Here is a 21,920-nt window from a genome sequence, read left to right as displayed (position 1 = left end):
AGAGCGGCGCGATGCCATATTATAGCATCCTCTCGCAACAGAATTTCTTATTTATTTATTTTACAGAATCATGCCGTCAACAATGATTAAATCCATAATAAAGATAAGATTAAAAGACAGATCATCAAAGTTTCAAAATTGAAATCATGAAATCATCAATTATGCTACATTTTTAAATGTGTGCGTGCGTATATAAATATATGTAAAACGGTGTGTTTATGTGTATTAGTATGAGAGTAAGTAAATACGTTAAGAGGTGTATTTGTGTGAGAGTAAGCGTTTAGGTGTGTACAAGCGTGAGCATAATTAAAAAGCAAGTGGGAGCGTTTCGCAACCAGAATTGAATCTTAATTTATTTCAAAATAAATTAAGGGGCATCTTAAATATATCAATAGATGAAAAAAAATAATTATCGGTTGAGCAAGAACGATAAAAAGAAAGAGTGTTGTGCATAGTTAGTGCTACAGACTGGAAGTTGGAATAAATATTTATTTCTTGTCATGCGAAAGGGGACCTTAAAATTAATTTTGAGTGTAGGTTTTATAAGAGTCTACTTTATTATTTATTAATGTAAATAAATAGCATAATTCAGATATAGTGCGAAAAAAGCATAAGTGTTTTTATTAAAAAATGTATGAATTTTGCTGAAAAGAAAAACTGGAAAGAAACAGTTGTATAAACACTACTATGACAATCATAATGACGTACATTCATATTTATACCATTTTAGCCGAGGTATTCCTGGTACCCCCCTCAGGAACTTGCGGATTTTTTTCACGCAAGGTTAAAAGGATAATTTAAGTAACAAGAAGCGGCAGAGAGACATTTTTACATCTTCTACATCAAGCATTATATTATATTAATCCACCATCACAAACCACAAGTTAAAAGTGTATAAATATTTATAAAAGAAAAAATCTAATTCCCAGCCAAAAAAAAACAATTTATTTATATTAAATATATATATATATATATACATATATAACATATATATATATACATACATATATTCAAATATTTACTATACTTCATAAATAAACACCTTAAACGTCAGAAATCGCATATTGATTTTAAAAAGTATATATTATATTTACGTACAAAAGTATTTGGTATGCAATAACATATATGGTAGATTGCTTTATAGTATTGAAAAAAACTTTGACTTAGAAACTTGGTGGTAACACTTTTTTGAAGAAGACATGAATATTGACAAAATTATACAATTGTTTATAAGCCAATAATAATAATGTTTGTATAATGTATCTTTAGATAAAAGTATGTAAGTGGGATTAAATTGTTGTTTAAAGTATTCCAAATTGCCTTATTTATCTAATTTACTACTAAAATATATTCAGAATCATATACGTACACCGACTAAAAATGTTTTTTTGAAAATACGTTGTTTGTATTTTTTCAATAATTGGTTGGTAAGTAAAATCATCGCTATTAATTTCATATTAATCTCAATTTAAGCAGGTTTTTGGTAAGAAGAATTCTTGCGTTTAATTATTCAACCAAAAAAATAGTTTAAAAGCACAGATTATGTTTTTGGAAAATTAAAAATACTCATCTAAATCACGCGATGGAGACGCATACAATAATATAAACAGAAACAATATAGTAAAAAATGTAATAAGAAAGATACGCCATGTAATAATGTAAGTAAGGAAATGAAAAAAAGTGTATTATACATACATTATATATAATCTTTTTTGTTTAATCGGAATGACTCATAATTATTATTAGGTTTGTTTATGACTAAAGCTAGGGTTTCCTAGGACAGCGGTGCCCGTATCTTTACGGCCGTAGTGAACGGTGATGCGGCGGACAGCTGTCGTAGAGGTGGCTAGAGAGTGGGTATATTTTTTAACGGTGTAATCAACACCGTTTTCCTAGGAAACAACTCTCTAGTCACCGTTACGACGGCTGTCCACCGCATAACAATTCACCACGGCCGTAAAGATACGGGCACCGCTGTCCTAGGAAACCCTAGCTTTAGTGTTATATTTAGGTACTGATCAACTTTTTTATTTAATGGAGACAATACTGTATGTAAGTATGTCATATTTTTGTAAACCTACATGGATATTATATATTTTAAAAATACTTTTCAATATAGTCACTATTAGTTTTGCACTATACAATATTAAAGTATTGCATAGTGCACACATTATTTTGGTTTTATATATAAATATAAAACCAAAATAATGTGTCCTCAGTGGAATAATCCGTGTTGATGAATATCGAACGCCAGTATGACCACCCAATTATTTTTTTTTACAAAGTTTCTATTTGAAACACTAACTTTTGTGGTTATTAATTATAATAAAATAAATAAAACAACTTTGTTTTTAACCACTACTTTTTTTTCCACCGGTTTCCACCGTTTCCACCGACCGGTTTCAAAGCAAACAAGCTTCTTCGTCAAGGTTTACGTAACTAATGAATTAATTCCTATTTTATGTTAATCGTGTTCACTAAATACTACACGTGGACCCAATAAATCAAGTCTCTTTTCCTTACGGGGGTGGTAATTTGATATCAATATTTTCGAAGCTAGACAGGAGAGGGCTAAAATAAATATTGTTTATTTGGTTATTAATTATTTTTTTCTTATTATGAATCGCTTTTTTAATTTCTAAGATTTCTAAGTTGTCTAATTTTAATATTTTATTTTCAACATGACGTACTTTTAATCCAGTGTCTTTATTGAAGTTATGCTTATTTTCTATCAGATGATTTGCGAATTCAGAAAAAATATTATTATTTAAGCATCTTAAGTGTTCTTTTACTCTAATATTAAAGTTTCTTTTAGTTTTTCCAATGTAGATTAAATCGTAGTCATTACAATTTAATTGGTATACCCCAGATTTTTTTATTTTTTTTAAAGACTTGATTTGTTGGGTCCACGTGTAGTATTTAGTGAACATGATAAAAATAAAATAGGAATTAATTAATTAGTTACGTAAACCTTGACGAAGAAGCTTGTTTGCTTTGAAACCGGTAGGTGGAAAACAAAAATTAGTGGTTAAAAACGTTGTTTTTTTTTATGTTTGTTCTACAAAGTCCAGTGAAAAAAACATTTCACTACTATTTAAATTAAAACATGTCCTCATTATTTTGTGAAACACTGTCAAAAAACTGTATTTCAATTCAAAAGCTAGTAGGTCCACCATAGACATTGTAGTGGATTTTGATATTTTTATCAACTCTTTTATTTTTACATAAATAATAAAAGTAATTTTACCAAGACATTATTTACTAGTAAAGTAGAGCGTTTTATGTCCATGGTGATTTTTTTATTATGTATACGAAAGATGCATGTACGATTGTATTGTTAATAATTAGTAGGTATTTTAGTTTAAGTATCTCTAAAGATCAAATCAAACATTTATTATGTACACATATTCATTATTAGTATAATAGCTGAAACCTGTGACCGACGTTTGAATATATTTTTTACAATAATACAAACTTTTACTGTTTGAATACCTGACTAATTAATAAAAAAAAAACTAAATAAATGATATTTCAGAAATAACGACGAGCTTGTTTCAGGGGAATAAAAGAACTTACGGCAAATTGATCTAAACTGAATAAAGTGCCCTAGTCTATAGATATAACATAGAAATGTTTGAAATAATATAAATGGTGGGATAGTGTCTGTAAGTAATAGTAATTTATTGAGGGCCAGATGTACCATCAAAAGTTAAAAAAATAAAGTTAAAGTTAAACCATGTTAAAGTTAAACAAATTTAAAGTTAAACAAAGTAAAAATTAAACAAAGATAAAGTAATACGAAGTTAATGTTAAACTTAAACAAAGTTAAAGTCTAACAATGTTAAACAAAGTTTAAACAATGTTGGAGTTAAACTAAATTGAAGTAAAACCATGTTGAAATTAAAGTTAAAAAATGTTGAAGTTAAACAAAACAAAGTTAAATAATTTTTGTGTTTTTGTCAAAATGGATGAAATTAGATGACGAACTTATTTTTTTCATGAAACCTATTTTGTCAATTTCGACTACGCAAAAATGACTTTTTTCAACTTTACTTTTTTGAATGCAACTGGCCCTAAGTAGAAGTTTATTTACCGAATAAAATATTTAGGATATAAATTGAGAAAAAAAGTGTTTCTAGCTGTAATGACTGATAATAATTATTGCAGTAAAGTAATTTTAGATTTATTCCATCTCCCCATTGTCAATGTTTTGTCAATTTTTTTTCACCGCCCAAGTAATTGAACCGAATGATAAATAATAAAAAAACGTTATTTCACAACTACGTAGGTAGAATCTTCGTCTTCGAAAGATTATAATATTATTACAGTAATTAATTACCCTTTTTTTAAGTCTGGATAATTTTTGATAATTAAGTAAGACTGTAATATTGATTCAAATAAACTACTGGAATAATTTGACACGTTATAAAAATACACAAATTCTAGCATATTATTATTTTTACACGTAAGTTTTTTTTTATAGTAAGCCTTTCAAGATATACACTAACAAATATATATATCTAAATATTTTAAACATTTTTGAAGTCATTTGATTTTGCAATTAAAAATAATTGCTTTAAAATAAAATAAAATTGCTTAAAATAATTTATTAAAAAATCAGTGGTTATGTATGTGGGTAAATTATTAAGTTAGTGGTAAGTTGCCTTAATAGTATAGGACATAATAATATGTTTAAACCATAATGGAATAAATCTAAATTTACGATATATTTGTTTTATTTTACCAACTCTTCAATGTATTAATTGAATCAAAAACACTTTCATTCTGGGTGTTCATGTATTCAAAATTTTAGATTCACGTACCTACCTAATTTAGGTATTTTTTAATTTAAAAAACAGCAAGATTTAAAAAAAATGTTTTAACTGGTATCCCTCAGAACGCCTATATTAATATTTTTTCAGTTTATTTTGAAAGTCGGCAATACTCAGGAAAGTTTGTTTTATCTTTTTTTATAGTGTGACAGCTGACTTTCGTCTGGTTTTTTTTTTTTGGTTAGAAGTCCGAGAAGTCGCCTTAAATATGTGAGCCTCCCGTTGTCCTTCTAAATGATATTTAAAGCTATTTCTAATTTTTAAGTATATTAAATTTATTTTTCTAATGTAAAACTTATTTGATTGAATACCTAAGCGTATAATATATTATATCTCTTGAATTTTGTAGATTTGTTATCATTTTGAGAATGTTCAAATAATTATTTTCTTGCGCACATAATAAAAATCTTTTTTATATCCACAAGCACTAATTCAGATCGGCAAGGGTTCATTGTTATTGATGTTAAAAATATATTTCTTCCCATTTCATGTCCTAAGGATTAGGGAGGCCTCCTTTTTTGTGTAAACACATAGTGTACGAGATATTTTTTTTGTGAATGGTGTTAAAGCAAAAAAAAGTTATTACGTAGTCAGGACAGAGGGGGGACAAAACATTTTTTGTTCAAAAACGGTTTTATTTGAGCATTTGAAAACGCTAAAAGTAATTGGTTGCAATGCTATTCGAACCTATTCAAATCTTAATTTAGCACTAGCCTACGAATTCTGGCTATCTAAACCTGAAAAAATTCGGCTTCCAGAACCCTCATTTTTGCGGACACATAAGTGTGATCCTTAATTTCAACGAGTGGTGTGAGTGTCAGCTTGACGAGGAATGCATATACCACTCGTTATTCGGATGCCCCATTCGGGATGCATATCCTTTGTATAGGAAACTAAACCTTCCTCTTCCCCTAAATTCATCCCATATCCTGTCAATCTTATCCCATTGTGCAGTAATTCGGTTTCTTTTACTAGTGCAGCTAGTTCTATCTCCTCCAATTCGGCATTTGGCATGTTTATTCCTTTCCATTGGTTAAACTTAGGTTCAGCTTCACCGCAATTGAAATCCCAATATATTATTGACCTATAATCTTTCTCCCCCCCCCCCGATGTGTTGATGTCCTATTCGCTTTCCAAAACTGATATTATATTTTGATTTATCATTTTATTTTTTGTTTATCCTGAAGGCTAATACCCGTATGCAGAGACAAACCTTAAGGTGAGGAGAGTACATTCTATTGTCTTCACCTTCGGGTTATTCTCTGCATTTGAAATTAGAATATACTTTCCTCACCTTAAGTTTTGTCTCTGCATACGGGTATAAGTTACATGAAACAGTATTTTACGATATACAAACCTTTAATATTCGATATACAAACCTTTAACATTCGATGTACAAACCATTTATTAGTATGGCCTGGAAGGCTGTATTGATTTGAAATACAATTGTGTACTACAAAATTCTCCGTAACTTCATTGGCTCTCATAGTTTTGTAGATTTTTTACCATTTTACTTGGTCATTTTTGAACATTTTACTGCCATTCTTGAGGTCCTGGGTTTGACTCCTGGCAGGGTGAATGCAAAATACTGATTTTGAAGATAACTGCAATATTTCATTGTTCCTGGACCTGAAGTGTAAGACTGATCACCTTACCTTCATGTAACAGATGATCAAACAACGCTACATTTGGTGTAATAATGCAGTGTCCTATGCACCGCTGGATAATGATGACGATTACTTGGACGTTAATATTTATTTTGTTTACTGTAGTAACACATTCTCCTTATTCTTGAATTGATAGAAAACAACTAGAAAATTGTTTAATTTGCTCCCATATATTGTAAGGGTCGGCACCAGAGCTCCATTATTAACCACTTGTTTAACCTCTAGCGACAAACATTTGTTGGCCAAGGTAGAAAGATTTAAGTGTATAGTTTACCGTGTTCCCGGCAATCACCCTTCTTTCAATATCATTTCAATGGCGGCCTCCGTGGTGCAGTTGTCAAGACGCTTGACTCACGCATGGAAGGTTCCGGGTTCGATTCCCGGTGAGAACACAAAAAATTAAAATGTGATTTTTCTCAAGCCTGGGTGCTCTGTGATGTAATTCACCACTGTAATTAGGCCTCCTGGCCTGTTGTGGTGCAAAAAAAAAAAATGTAAAAAAAATAAATCATTCTGTCTTTCCATCCCTAGTAAACATACTTCCCAGATACGTAAATTATTTTACCTGATTCAGAATATCTCCGTTCTCACTGATCTCACATTTAGTTATACTTTCATACCTTTATCACTTTTGGTTTATCGGCATTCATTAGCAAATTGCAGGTCTTCTTTGTTACGTTCTTGTTAAAGAAGCACGGCATCATCAGCATACAGAAGACAATTGACAGGTAAGTTTTAAACTTTAGAAACCGGGTTGTGGTCCCGTGGTAGTATCGCGGACTCACGGGCCAAAGGTCCGAGGTTCAAATCCCACTCTACCTCAACTCGATTTCCATTTTTCCAGCACAAGTTATTTAGAACTTTTAGGAAATGGTCTGGAAAGTTTTTGAGTAAATAATAAGAACTCAAGTATTTCTCTTTTTTAAAACAAAATAAAACACCCATTTTTGCTCCTATTCTGAAATCTTTCATTTCTTTCATACAGTTATCGATGAACTATCAGTTATCCGATGTTCAATAACAACCATGATGACATTACATTATCCCTATTTGGGTCCTTTTAGGGGGACCCATTTACCCTCACACAAATTGAACTACCATAAATGTTTTTAAGCATTTTTTATCAAATAGATTTTTTATCAGAATAGACTACAGATATTTTATTTAGCGCTAGGATACTAAAAATGTATATACATATTTAAAATATATTTCCATCTTAACATTTTATCTGTAAAATTATTCAATGTTGTTATTTGATAATAATAACTTGTTTTAATAAGTTCTTATTGATAGGAAACACAAAAAACAAATGGTCCCAAAATGGTGCAAATATTTATTAATAAAAAATAGTTAAAAATCTGTACAGCCACTTTGACAGAGCTGATAAAATACCGTTAAAAGAGTAACTTTGTAAAGCACCCTTGAGGTATAATATTATGAAAATGGCGCTAGATAAGTTATCCATAATATTAGAAATACCACCGTTTTGTCCAGTTTAAATTACAAATAATGATTTCTCATTTTTGTGTAAGTAGAGTGACATTGAAGAATATAAGGATAAAATATCCATAAAATACTCATATAATTTGTTCAGAACATCTCAAGCTGCTTGCGTTGAGGAAGTTTAGTGTTTTTCATGGGAAATTCGATACAAAAATGTTCTGTTTCACGTGGTAAAAATAAGAGGATTTAATTATACGGCGAAGTTTCTTGAAAATTTATGAAAAAATCAATAAAAATTTGTTTTAATAAAAATGAACTACAATATTTGAGTTTGTCCAAATGTTCGTAGACAAAAGACTGGATTTCACCCCCTCGGAAGTCATTAAGATTAACAAATTACAACAGGGATGGAGATGTTCAAACATAGGCAAAATGGTGAATGTTACACAGTGTGTAAAGTGGCCACTTAAACAGGTCATAAGCCCTGTAAATGCCTAGACTTCCATATTCCCTTATTCAAGGTATTCTCCATCCCTGTTGTAATTTGTTAAAAATGAACTACTTTAAAACGTCACAAGTTCTCTTTTCAATCCGTGCCTCATGTCTAAGGATGGTGATTACGCCTGACTCTAGGCATGGCTCGTCTGGAACGGTCTTGTGCTCTTCTATAGGCATTCGCCAATGATGATTCTGATAATTCAGTGACTGTGCCGCTCTATCTTGTCGGTTCCCCCTGGAAATATGTCCAAAGAACTGCAGGATTCTTTTCTCGCACATGGATGTTAGTCTCTCTCCTATGTCCAGTTCCGGGAGTAAAGATGTATTTGTACGTCTGGCCGTCCATGGAATACGCAGCATTCGCCGCCAACACCGCATTTCGAAAGATTTGACTTTTTTATTTTCAGATTCCCCCAGTGTTCAACACTCTACACCATACACGAACACTGAGAAAACCAAGGCCTTCACCAGTCTCTTTTTGGTGTTAATGGTTATATTGCGATTCTTCCAAATCTTCACCAGCTGACTAATTGCACTTTTGGCAATACCTATACGTCGCCGTATTTCACCTTCACACCCACCTCCATCGCTGATGAGAGAACCTAGATAAATGAAATTGTTGACTCTTTCTAAGTTGCTTAAGTACAAGTTCTAGTGAACAGCCATTTAGAATAGCCAATCAATTATGTTTTGATATATTTTGAATTTCCGGGTTCTCTTTTTAAATGTCAGGATAACTCACCGACAACAACTAGTGATTGCATAGGCGGAATAGTTTCAAAATAAAAAAATGTTAAAAAACCATAGCGATGATAATACGATACATAAAAAAAATGTCTTAGTTTGATAGTATATCAAAGGCTCGAGGCTTGAGAGTGCATCGGTGATATGGAGTCCGCACGAAGCGAGATACTCCCTCATGTTGGAGAGGGTTCAGAAAAAAATTCTGAGGTATCTCTACATGAGGGAGTATGGTAGTTATCCGTGGCTCTATCCCACTGAGTTCCTCTTGGGTATGCTTGGGACCAATAGTTTGCAACTTAGAAGGGATGGGTCTACACTGACCCATTTTTTCAGACTGTTAAGTGGTTTCATCGATAACTCTGCCATTTTAGAGAGTATCAATTTTTATGTTCCTGATGGCTATCTCCGACAGCGTCAGCACAGACTGTTTTACCTCCCGGTTTCCAGAACCAACCTGCCTCTGGTCATGCCTATTGGAAGAGCAGTCAAGCAGCTGAACATTATCACTTTGGAGATCGACATCTTTCACATTAGTGAAACTATGTTTAAGAGGCAAATACTCTTGCTATTAGAGAGTATTATACCTTAATAATGTCGAACCATTGCTTAGGTTCTTGGTTTGATATAAAGTTCCAATTTAATGTCTTAAATCCTTTGTTATTTGTTATGTTACTTTGTAAATAAATAATTTGAATTTGAAATCAACAAATAAAAAAATACTTATCTTCCTCATTGTTGACGAACCAATAAATAAATACCTTGATAAAAAGATTGTCGTTGGAGATAATCCGGCATAAGTAGTTTGCAGAATGCCCGTTGAAAGATGATTAAAACTTAGTAGCTTCTATTTTCTGACGTGCATTAGTTATGAGCTTTAAACAGCGCAGATTTAGCCATAGATAGCCATTATTGTTGCATCAAAATGGTAGAGAAAGGGAACAATAAAATGAAAAGGTGCATATTTGAGGGGGGGGAAATAGAAAGGATTGAAAAAAGAAAATACAAAAATGGAATACTTGTGGCATCATTATTGTATTGAGTTAAATTTCATAGCTTAGTTACACAGTAACTGCTTCGTCTATTTGTTTAACACTTACAAACTAGACTAATAAGGGTCGCAGAGGTGAGGGCAGGTGAGGAATGAAAATTCTGAGTGCTTCGCTTAATGCAAATTACGCATGCAACTTTACTCCAATAAAATAAGAGCATACCGATAGTTTCAAATTTTATTCGGGCAAGAACTCGGCTGTCGGACATGTGATGTGTGTTATGTTACAGCTAGTGGTATTGTACAATTTCATATCATCCCTACCCGGTCGGAAACCAAGCTGATTTGTTCTCAGTAAGTTGACAAGACTTTACACATCTGCAGAGTGCGCGAGGCGTATCCTGCTGGTTTTATTACATCGTGTTGAGCATTTCATCCGATCTTCTAGTAATTGGACATGTATTATCACAAGAATTTCACCTAAACATTGCCAGTTTAAAAACAGGTAATTTCATCCATACTTCTTAAATTAAAAGGGATGACATTCTATATTATCGTAAATTCTTGATTCATTTTAGGGATAGTTTTATTAATTTTCTGTAACTTAACAATTTGGATAATACAGAGTAAACAAGTTTGATGATATACATATTTGGTGAGTAATTAACTATGTATTGCTATTGAAATTTGAAAATCTAAATTTAATACAAAATGACGAGGTGTCGATTCGCTTATATAATTGTTATAATATTTATGTTTGTCGGATTCATTACAAATCGGAACATTGAAAAACGGAATTTGAAATATTTTAAATATTAGTTTGGTAATATGTATGTATTTATAAAAATTATTTTGTTCAGTGTCACTAATATAAATTTACAATTGTAACTATTAATCGTGGACTCGTGAATCCGACAAATTATAATATAGACAATCAAGTTGTGTTTCCTATATTAAAGGGTTTATTTCATATAATCACAGATCTCCATAAATTTATTGAATCAATTCTGTTATATAAATAACGTATAAATAAAACAAATTTACTTGTTTTAAGTACCCTAATCAAAGAGCATGTACGCTGCCGTAAATTCAAGTTACATGACTCATTTATATACTGCGTTTCTAAAATAATGATTGAATATCTGTCACTCGAAATGTGGAACTTTATTTGATTATGTCAGATATGCCCTCAAATTACACAAAGATACAACCTTTGACGGGATAGGCTAATAATCTTGTCTTGTCACTTCCGCATTGAAATTTCATTTAATTTATTTAGTAGACTTTAATATAATATGTGATAATTGAGTAATTTATACATTGTTTAAAAATAGTTTCAAATAAATTTTTTTTTAAATACGTAATTAGATTTTACCAGTTCAAAATATTTGCACATCTTTTGGTTTACAGCCGCCCGGTTTATTAAAAACAAAAAAATATTTCCAACGACGACGAGTGACGTTACATTACTTTTAATATACAACAACCAAAAAATCAACATTCGCTTTCCCAATCGAGTTCCACAATATGTAAACATGTTATATAAAACAAACTACTAAATAATTTAACTCAAACACATAAAATTATGGCGATTTGTACTTGAAATTAAATATACCTTACGCGAGTCACATTTTTTTTTTCAGATTTCACATTGCGAAATATTATTGCTAGTCCGTTTTCACAAAATGACAGTATCATTCTTTATACACATGTAAAAATTCCAGTGAGCAAATGTTCACGGTGTAAACTTATCTCGGCAAAACAATTATCTACTCAAAATTAAATCTGAGCATCGATTAAGGTGGCAATTTAAGAGCAGTAATGGCAACTTACTGAGTAGTGCCGAAAGTACAATAATGTTGGGTATCCTTACATAACCCACCTTCCCTATCCATCATCACTTACTAATTGCTTATGCCTTTAAACAAAAGTAACATTAAAACATTCTTATACTTCATAATTGCTATAAAATTGGCAGTTCAGTATTTTTAGGCATCTCGGTGAGCGGTACAAATCTTGGGAGTGACAGAATATGGTTAGGTTAGGTGTTTTATATAAAGATTGATGACATTGAGATCCATACTTTTACATCTTTCAAAGCGCCCAAAAACATTTCAATAACATGAGAGATTTCATAAGAATTCTTTACTTGACAAACTTCTGTAATGTTTCGTTAATTAGTGGTGAATGCACCAATGTACAATGGTACAATTAGGTTAGTTAATTAGAACTTGGCGTATAATATTTTGAGGAGTAATTGATTATAAAACTGAAATGAAGAGCATTTGTTTCGTAAGATATAACTATCAAATTGCCACCTCGATCAATATAACATAAAATAACTTATAATTATCATCACAAGTAATACGAACAGTAAAACAGTGATGGTACTGGAATACCACAATGTTTAGATTATATTATCAGTGTTGTAAATTGTTTATAAATTAAAATTGAATTTCTAATAACTATGTAATTCTACGGCGAATGTAGGCTAAGCGCACTACCTACGTAGTATAATGTAATGTTTATATCTATAGTTATATAGTACAAAGCACAGGTGAGGTCGACACCCGTACTGTAAAGCGTTAGAATTATTTCAGGACAACCACGAAGGCTACCCTTGTGTGTGTGTATATATTTCTAATATTCATGTTTTATGTACAATAATCATTTTTGTCAAATATGTAGGGTCGTGGCTATGTGTTAGCAATATTTTATCAAAGTAAATTCATCGTGTTTACTAGAAAACTATTGAAATTAAACTTAACAGAAAAAAAACTCTTTTCTGAGAAACTGTAAAATGTGATTTTATTTACTATTATACTTTAGAGTAAGAGATGAAATTATTAATTTCTTGTCTATTTCTCAATGTTTTTACTCGTAATTTTTTCAATTATAAATTAAAATGATCAGAGTTTAACGTATATGAACATAAAAAGACCACAAAGGTCGTACATATTAAGCTTTTTTATTGAGAAAAGTAGAAAGCATTCAGTGCCCATGCCACACATAGCCAAATAACCCAAAAATAATTCAGAAAAATAAAAACATAAATATAAAGCGTATTTTTAACACAGCTAAATGCTGCTCCAATAACAATAAATTAATTGAAAAAAGGTTTACTTAAAATGATAAAACAAAAGAGAATGTAACATTGGGTATAAATGTACAAGTGAACATGACATTTCTTACTTACCTATGATGTGTGGACATGTTCAAATGAGCTTTAGAATACGTGTCCAATTATCAATTAGAAATAAATTCTAAATAAAAATTGTTCCGCAGCCTCTCAAACCGTGTAACAAACATTTCGCTAAAATTAATCTGCACAATAAATATATTATTTCAATAAATCTTTGTGTAAATCGATATATTCGTAATAAATTCATAACTACATTCTTAACGAGTAAATTGTGAGACTTTTATTTATATACTTACACACGGAGATCATGTAGAAAATCCGACTAATCTACGTTACGTTATTATGTCATTCTTTCACAACTTTTTCACAAATATTTTTATTATCGGAGAGAACTGTCGAAGATCGCCGTCTTTTGGTATTTTTTGCAGAACACAACCTATTTTTACTTGGAAGGTAAATCGTCAAACTTTCTACATGAAATCTCGGTATAGATAATTCACATTCAATTATGCGTTTAAATTTTACATTTCTCCGGATCGATACCGGGTAGATTTCTATATTTTGAATATAATACGCATATATAATTACAAATTTATTTGTGTAAAGTGTAAAATAAACGCATCATAGAATTATAATATTACTTAAGTTTATATACGGCAGTATCAATATTACACGTTTTTGTAGTTCGATACTCGTTTCTTGAAATTTAGAACATGTTTTCATTATTTACTTAATTATAATATTTATCGAAGTACTTCATTTCAATCGCACTAATATAATTTATATTATAGATGTCGAAGATTCTTCGCTCACTGACAAGTATCCGATAGCGGTCTCTCATAAACCGGGGTTTAGCGGAAAATAGCGGGAAGGGAAAACTAGCACACGCTGCGCAAGTCCCTCTCGCGGTGTCGCTGCGCCTGGCGTCGACGGAACTCCTGGAACTCCTCCTTCATGGCGCGCACGCGGGCCTCCATGTCGCGAGGCCGGGGCCGCTCCGTGGGAGTGGAGGCGGGGGGCGTGGGCGACACAGGGTCGAACTCGTAATGCGCGTCCACGGAGCCCGCATCGCCCGTGGCCGTGGGCGCCAGGAGCGCCAGCTCTAGCCACAGCGGCGCGGGCGGCGGCGGCGGGCGGTATGGTGGCGGCCGCCAGTCGCCCGAATCGCCGCTGCGGTTGCGCTGAGAGGTGTTCTTGCTGCCGAAGCCGGAGGAGGAGGAGCGGCTTTCGGGAGACGGCTCGTGGTCGGGGCGGCGCGCCAGCTCGGGCGCGGAGCGCGCCAGGCGTCGCGGCGAGCGGCGCGGCGGCGGGGGCCGCTCCTCGCGGATGGCGCGCAGCGAGGGCAGCTCCTGCGAGTAGCGCTGGTGCACGGAGCGCAGGCGCGCCAGGCCGGGCGGGGTGGGGAAGGAGCGGTCGCCGGAGCTGGGCTGGCGCACGGAACTCAGGTCGCTGAAGTACACGGGCGCCCAGGGGGACCAGGCGGCGGGAGAGGAGGCGCGGAAGCCGGGCGGGGAGTAGGCCACGGGCAGGAGTGCCGGCGGGTACAGGAAGAGGCGCGCGCTCTGGCCGGAGCCCTCGGAGCGCAGGCTGAGGCGGCTGGGGCAGGGCACCAGAGGGCGCCGCCAGGAGGCGCGCGCGCGGCGCGGCACGAAGCCGCCCTCATCCGAGGAGGAGCTGCTGGCGAGACTCGCGGTGGAGGCGCGCAGGACGAAACGCCCGTCGGCGGCGCGGTGGATGCTCGCCAGCTCGGCCTCGGGCCCCGCGCGCCTCCAGTACGGGGGCTCCCCGGAGCAGCGCTCCGGAGGCCAGATCCAGTTGGCCAGGAACTTCAAGCAGACGCTCATACTTGATATTCCGCTCGTTCTAAATCTGTAATTATTTTATTCATTTAAATGCTATAGAAAACATGAGTTAACAAAAAAAAAAAATTATCAGTCAAAAGATATATTTACATTCATAGATGGAGTAAAGTCAAGTAGACAGTAAAAAAGCACTTACAGAAAACTAATAAATATTTAAAGTGAACAAGAGGACAACAATATTTTTCAGGGTATTTCTACTTCTTTAAAGCTAAAGGTTTTCTTAAAATAGAAAAAGGAATAAAAATATCACCTGATTTTCTGTATCCAGTTTGCATCCAATTGTTGGAGTAGAAAAATAGAATGTTTTTGTTAGAAAACATTATAAAGTTTTATATAAAAAGTAATCATCTAATATATCATTGGCAAGGTAAAAGTCTACACACAAATAAAAAAATTATCATTGCTTCACACAAATTTTTTAAATATTATTAAGTTGCATTCCGACTTACTTTTTGAAAGGCACTTGAGTGCTAGGGTCTCCATTGCGCAAGTCGGTGATTCGGCAGGCTACCATGTTGTATGCTGTAATCGAATGATTTCTGAATATTAATGGTGATATCGCGTGTCCCCAGTGCGGACAAGTCAGTTAGAAGCCAGGGCCACATGCTCTCGACAGGGTAATCACACCATATTGCGACTAAGAAGAAAGCGGGTGAAACAATAGCACAGCTGATGATTGCCGGCAGGCAGATGGCAGATGGGTTCAGTTGCTAATGAAATGGAACATTGAGAAATGACAAACAGGACTTGTCCTTGGTAATATTTTACTAAGGTTGTTTATTTTAGAAGGGTTTAAGATTGTTATTAAGATTCTTATTTTAGAAATTAGATGCCTACAATTCTAATTGAGCAATCTAACATAACCTCACCTATCCTAACATAACTAGTATTAATACTTCGTATACCATGATTTAAGGCATGATCAAATAAACAATTCTTGACAGTAAAAATTTATTCTGTTAAGTGTTCCGATTAAGTGTCACAAGCCCTCTCCATTTCCGTGTTCGGAGGGACAGCCATACAAAAACAGAGCATAAAGACCGATGCCTTTGTACGTGTCGAGGCCAAGTATTCCAAACAATTTTTATATCGTACATTCGGAGACGTCTGTTAGAAGCTTGATGAAACGATTGCGCGAGTGTTTGTTTATTTGAGTGAGTTATTTAGGTAAATACAATGTGTTAATGATTTACTGTAAGTTTTTAAAAACAGTTTTCCCTACTCAAATAATAATTATTGTTTCTATGACTCAATATTGCTTAAAGTTTAACTTAGCAAAAAAGTTTTGTTTTCTTCTATGGACTCAAAATGAAAGGAGAATATTTTATTTATTTAACAGTTTTAAAATGTATCGAGGTTCTTTGTTTCAGGTCTCGACTAGCTTGGAAATTCCTAAATATAGTATTCCTAAATATAAATGTATGATGTATATACAATGTATATATGAAATATATAACGATGTTGAATATGTGTGTAGCAAGTGACAACCCAGACATTTTATTAAAATTTCAATTATATTTTTCTGAGGCAATGGTGTCTTAAATGACACGTCGTGTAATTATTTGGTAAGCTTTCGTGACTCTTTTTTGACGAACATGTTTTAAAAATAAATATTTTAGGTTTTACCTTATCTAAAAATTGCCTAAAATTTTGCAGCCTGCTGGGAACTGCCAAAGCAATACCTAGCGTCACAGAAATAGTTTAATTTTATTTCAGATGATGCTGTGCTTACTGATGTCAAATGTCCACTGTAATGGAAATTGAAAACTTAATAGTTGTACTCATCAGTCATCAGTTATTTTTTTTATATACTAGGTATAATATAATCTACATAAAAGCACTGGACTGGAACAAAAGAAGACTGGTTGTTATTATTAATTTAACTCTATGTTAGTAATATGCCGGCCATGTGATGTAATGGTCAGCGTATTTGCCTACCATGCAAGAGGTCATGGGTTCAATTCCCGACATGATTGATATGAAAAATAAAAGGGTGTTTTCACACATGAATATTTCATAGTCCCTGAACTGGTACCTGAAGTGTAAGACTGATCATCTTACCTCCATGTAACAAAAATGATCGAGATGCGCTGTGATTGGTGTACCAATGCAGAGCCTTATGCACCATTAGGTGCAGAAAGGGAGTAATGAATGAACAAATATTAGTAACATCAAAGCCTAAATTTGTTTTTTTGTATACTCAAAATGATCACTTGCCATAAAAACTTTTTGAAACATAATTTTCATCAGAGAAATACTATGTAGTTGACAAATATAAATATAATAGTATTGTTCTGTGAATAAAATTTAAGAAAGTTCTTTCAAAACCTTAAAATTGCTTTTATGTTAAGCTAGATTTTTTAATCCCTCGGTGAAATTGTCTGAGCGATACAAGATTCTATATTTGCTTTATGGTATTATCTAGTGAGGACTTTTAGTCGTTTTTTATTTGTCTATTGATAGACAATCAAACTCAGGTGAAAAAAATTTAGATTTTTTTTATGGTGTATAAATTATATTTTTTATATTGTATTTATATCAGCGATATGATTTTTGAAAGTTTTGTTACTCTGCTTGTAATGCAAAAGTTGTCTTCCTTGAGTTCTGCTGATTGGTGAGTTGGCGTCTTCTTAACTGAAAATCTATCATCGGTTGATTTGTAAGAACTTGTGAAGTAGTTAAATTTTATTAAAATCTTTTTTTTTTCTCTTAAAACTTCGCCGTACATTAGGTATATATCACTCTTTTTTTAAAAAACATTTTTAAAGTAATAAATGTCTATGAAATACTGTCCAGTAAAAGTATAAAATATTTTTTTAATTTGTTATTTTGAATTCCCGCAAAAACAGCCATTCCATTGGCCACTCCCCTTATATGTCAGGATTCATGTTTATTTGTTCCTGACCATTCAAATTTGTTTAGAACATTGTCACGAACTTGACATCACAACTATCAAGGCCAAACATGTCGCGTTTTTCTAGTGATGTTTTTTTTAAATTTCTTTCTTAACCTATCCGTACCGAAAGGGGGGGTTCGAATCCCCCATAGACCGATCTTGATTTGATAACTCGAGTAACTTTAAAGCTTTTTGCCCTATATTTTTTGAAATCGTGAAAATAACAGAAAAAAGAATTTTATTGTTTTCAAATTGTTTAATATTAAAACAAAAAAAGACGTAAATAATACAAGGGTCGATTTCACTTTATGTACATTAGCATTCGGCAAATTAACAAAAATGAATAAAATACACGAATGAGTAAAATGTGTGTACGTGAAAACATTTATTAATTATTACACGATCATTAACACTTCCAATTTTTTATTTTTTGATGCTATATACGAGTAGGCCCTGGGGCCGTTTGGTCCCCCCGTTCGGATCATGTGTAATTTTTGGATGCTTAGTGAAGAAAGGGTAATAATATGTACGAAAACATTTCTCCACTATATCCATGTTGATTTTGAAAATACAATTAATTATTCGAAATGCATTTCATATATTTCTATCGGTATTCATAGTATGAGATATTTTCCCATTAAATTCTCTTTAATTATTACTGCATGTTAGAAAATATTTTTCATATTAAATCTCTCGTAGTACTGAATTCTCTCGTTGTTTTCTAGTTTTGCTCCATTTTGGCAGCACCCTTGTTTTCATACCAAGTGTTCATTCTAAATAATATATTAAAATATGCATGTTTTAGATGTAAGTAGAAAGTAGCTAACAGTATATTCCTTTTAATAGTTTTCCTTGATGAATCGAGAGAAATACTAAAAGAATGTTAGTAATTTTATTTGATTTCTTTGTTAGTTCTATTAAATGTCCCATTCCAATAACAACTACTGACATATGATTGAGAGCATGCAGGGTGATAATGACAAACAATATAATAACAACATTCACAAATAAATTTACTATAGACATAAAACAATAAACAAAGAATATATATAAATTCTTTCACTATGAAAAATTTAAATGTACACAATATCAACTATAAATTGCAAGGAATTCCAAACATTGGCGTGCCAAGGTTTTTCAATGTAATATCAAATTTTCTTAAAATATACATGAAATGAACTAAAATAATATTGATTTAAAATATTTAATTGAAGATACAAAAAGTTTGACTTATTTCGGCTCATATGGATTAAATAAAATTGGAATTAAGTATTTTAATTACGTTTATTCTAACAACCAAGACACAAAATCATAGATACAAAACAAAATGAAATGCAATGATAAATATGAACTTCTCTGTCGTCAATATGGTACAATCATGCTATTTAGCAAATTGTTAGTTTAAAATAATCCCGCCACCGTTTGGAGTAGATTGAAAATACGAAAGTCGTTTGAGTCGATTTAATTAAATTTTAAGAGTTCAAACATACGACCTCTGGCGATCACACCTCTCACAACTCACCCTTTTCCTGTTTTCTTCGTTTTCTTTTATTACAAATCTTCACGGCGCAGACGGATAGGATTATGGCCACTATGAAGAAGAGGATCCCCCCCACCACTCCCGCCGTGATGGCCTTGTGCTTTACCCGGGCCGGAACAGGAAACTTCACTTCTTCCGAACTCTCGTAGCTCGTCACCGAATTGGCCAAAACCCTGAAGTAGTAAGTTCTACCGCCGACTAGATTCTTAACTGTAAAGTTGATATACAATTATTTTTACCTTTGAATGTAGATTACTGGCAGAAAAAAGGCAACAAAATTTTGTAGCATTAATTAAACAACTAAAATGAGAGGAGATATGTGTTTCTGTTAAATTAACAAGAATTGCAACAGCATTTGCAAACAAATAATCCCTCCAAACAAAGAATTGCCAAAAATAAACCAGAACTAACAAAAAATATTACACAATAGAGAATTAATTTATTTGTATTTTCTATTGGTCAGCATCAACTTTATCACTGGAATCCTTAAAAATGGGTCAGAAATATTCTTATAAAAAAATATGTAATTTTTACCTAAATAACTAGTTTCTTCAGGCCGAATCTGTCCCCTATTGAGCGTTTTCCATTGTGCATCTGTTCTATACTTAATGGTATAAAACTGAATAAGGTTGGATCTTTCTAGAGGCTGTTGCCATGTTATTAGGAAACCGTTGCTGATCTCGGTAACTGTTAGGTTTCTAGGAGGACCTGGCTTAGGACCTGTAACATATAGAACTAGTTAAGCGACCTAAAAAAGCACACTTAGCAATAATATTAAAATCATTATAGATGCCACTTAAATTTTTGCATGCCTTTTGAATATAAATTTACATTTTTTTTTTCAATCGATAAGATACTTAAGTATTTCAAGTGGTTAAGTACAGTACATACCTCGAAGAATGTTAATTGAAACTGAAAACACGTCAAATATTGTTATGGCATGCAAAAGTTCGACATAATAGGTCTAGCATGGCTACTACAGTAAGGAAGGGAAGAAGCATTCGTGTTGGTGCAAGGTGGCAGTGAGATGTAAAGTGTGAAGTAAAACAAAAAGGTGGAAAACTGATAAATGATGCAGTACCTTTAGGTCGCAAGACCGTGGGTAACAAGATGGCGCCTGTGGAATCAGTCGGAAAAATAATAACACTAGTATAATCAATTATTTCTGGAATCAAAATAAAAACAACAAATGTGATTTTCCATTGCAGAGTAGCCGCGGGTCATCGTCCACGGTAAGGAGGAAGAGGAAGGAGAGATGATTCCACACATCGGAGTTAGGTGTTAATGAAGAGGAGCGAGTTGCCATTATCGGGAGATACAAGAATACCGAGAGAGACACGGCTCGCGAGATTTCCAATAGACAAGCACAATTACTAAGGCATCTACTCAAATATTCTAAACTAATCGACAAATTGAAGAAATTAAATTAAATTCAGCCGAATAAAACACAGCTGAATGAATATTCATGCAACATTAATTTAACTACAGTTATATTAGTAAGTCAGAATGAAATAAAAATTAAAACCGCAAAATAATGATAATAAACAACTTGTGTGGACAAAGACATTTTAAAATAAATGAAACAGGAACACTAGGGAAAACGACATATTTCAAATAAAAGAAGCAAAAACATAAATTGGAATAAAAACTGAATGGTTGATCGATTATATTGTTAGTACCGGCATCGTCAGGAGCATGTTGAAAAACTTTCTCATCGGGAGCAGTCGGTAGTGGTTGAATCCCGACTTTTCTAGGAAGACCTACATCTGTCCACCAAATACAACTTATTATTGTTTTGACTTTACAGAAGACACACATATTTTATCCATTATTGTAAAATTCTCGAAATTCAATTCATTTGAAAATCAATTGCCGAATTGGAATTTTTCCATTTGATAATTGGAATAAATATTGTAGAATATGTATAAAAGTTTGCCATATATGTATTTAAAATTACAGGAAAACTCCAATTATCTGGATTAATGAGTGCCAGGTTTTATTGCTTTTGAAATAATACAGCGAATGGAATCACATTAAAAACTTAATTAAACGTGTCCAGCAAAGTTGTTTGCACAGTTAAATTAAAATTTAAAAAAATTCTTCTTTATTTTTATTTCCTGATAATGATCTAGATATTTTGCAATCCGAATGACTGGAGTTCGAATAAACGGAGTTCTGCATTAAATTTTGATTAATATTTTAGTAGGTACATTTTTGAGATGTTAATTTATACATCTACAGTTTTAAAGAATTAGTATTAGAAAGACATAGTAACACCATTAAATACATACTTAAGAAAATACATGTT

General features: G+C 33.1%; 1 protein-coding gene and 1 long non-coding RNA gene across 12 annotated transcripts in view; one reads left to right on the top strand and one right to left on the bottom strand.

Moving 5' to 3' along the window:
- Positions 1-13,525: 13,525 nt before the first annotated feature.
- The window catches only part of tutl (immunoglobulin superfamily member turtle), a 67,623-nt gene continuing 59,228 nt past the window's right edge, over positions 13,526-21,920 (bottom strand). For 3 of the 11 annotated variants that reach the window (XM_088233030.1, XM_088233031.1, XM_088233033.1), the window contains 4 exons: positions 20,147-20,332; positions 19,595-19,822; positions 15,626-15,698; positions 14,054-15,183 (listed from right to left, as the gene is read on the bottom strand). In XM_088233030.1, coding sequence (XP_088089156.1) covers positions 14,193-15,183; positions 15,626-15,698; positions 19,595-19,822; positions 20,147-20,332 — 1,478 coding nt within the window. In that variant the 3' untranslated portion in view covers positions 14,054-14,192. Of the gene's footprint in view, positions 15,184-15,514; positions 15,716-19,519; positions 19,823-20,146; positions 20,333-20,693; positions 20,778-21,291; positions 21,379-21,920 lie in introns of those variants that run through there. The other 8 variants (XM_088233026.1, XM_088233029.1, XM_088233028.1 and 5 more) reach the window with 5 other exon arrangements.
- Positions 19,658-21,912, top strand: LOC148277318 (uncharacterized). Its single transcript, XR_015823531.1, has 2 exons — positions 19,658-19,793; positions 20,821-21,912. It is a non-coding gene; the product is annotated as an uncharacterized LOC148277318 (long non-coding RNA).

This window comes from Micrasema longulum, unplaced genomic scaffold (genome assembly GCF_059751315.1).
Source record: "Micrasema longulum isolate JH-2025_06_02 unplaced genomic scaffold, ASM5975131v1 h1tg001050l, whole genome shotgun sequence".
Taxonomy (NCBI): domain Eukaryota; kingdom Metazoa; phylum Arthropoda; class Insecta; order Trichoptera; family Brachycentridae; genus Micrasema; species Micrasema longulum.
Note: the sequence above shows the minus strand (reverse complement) of the source record. Positions and strands in the feature narration are given on the sequence as shown.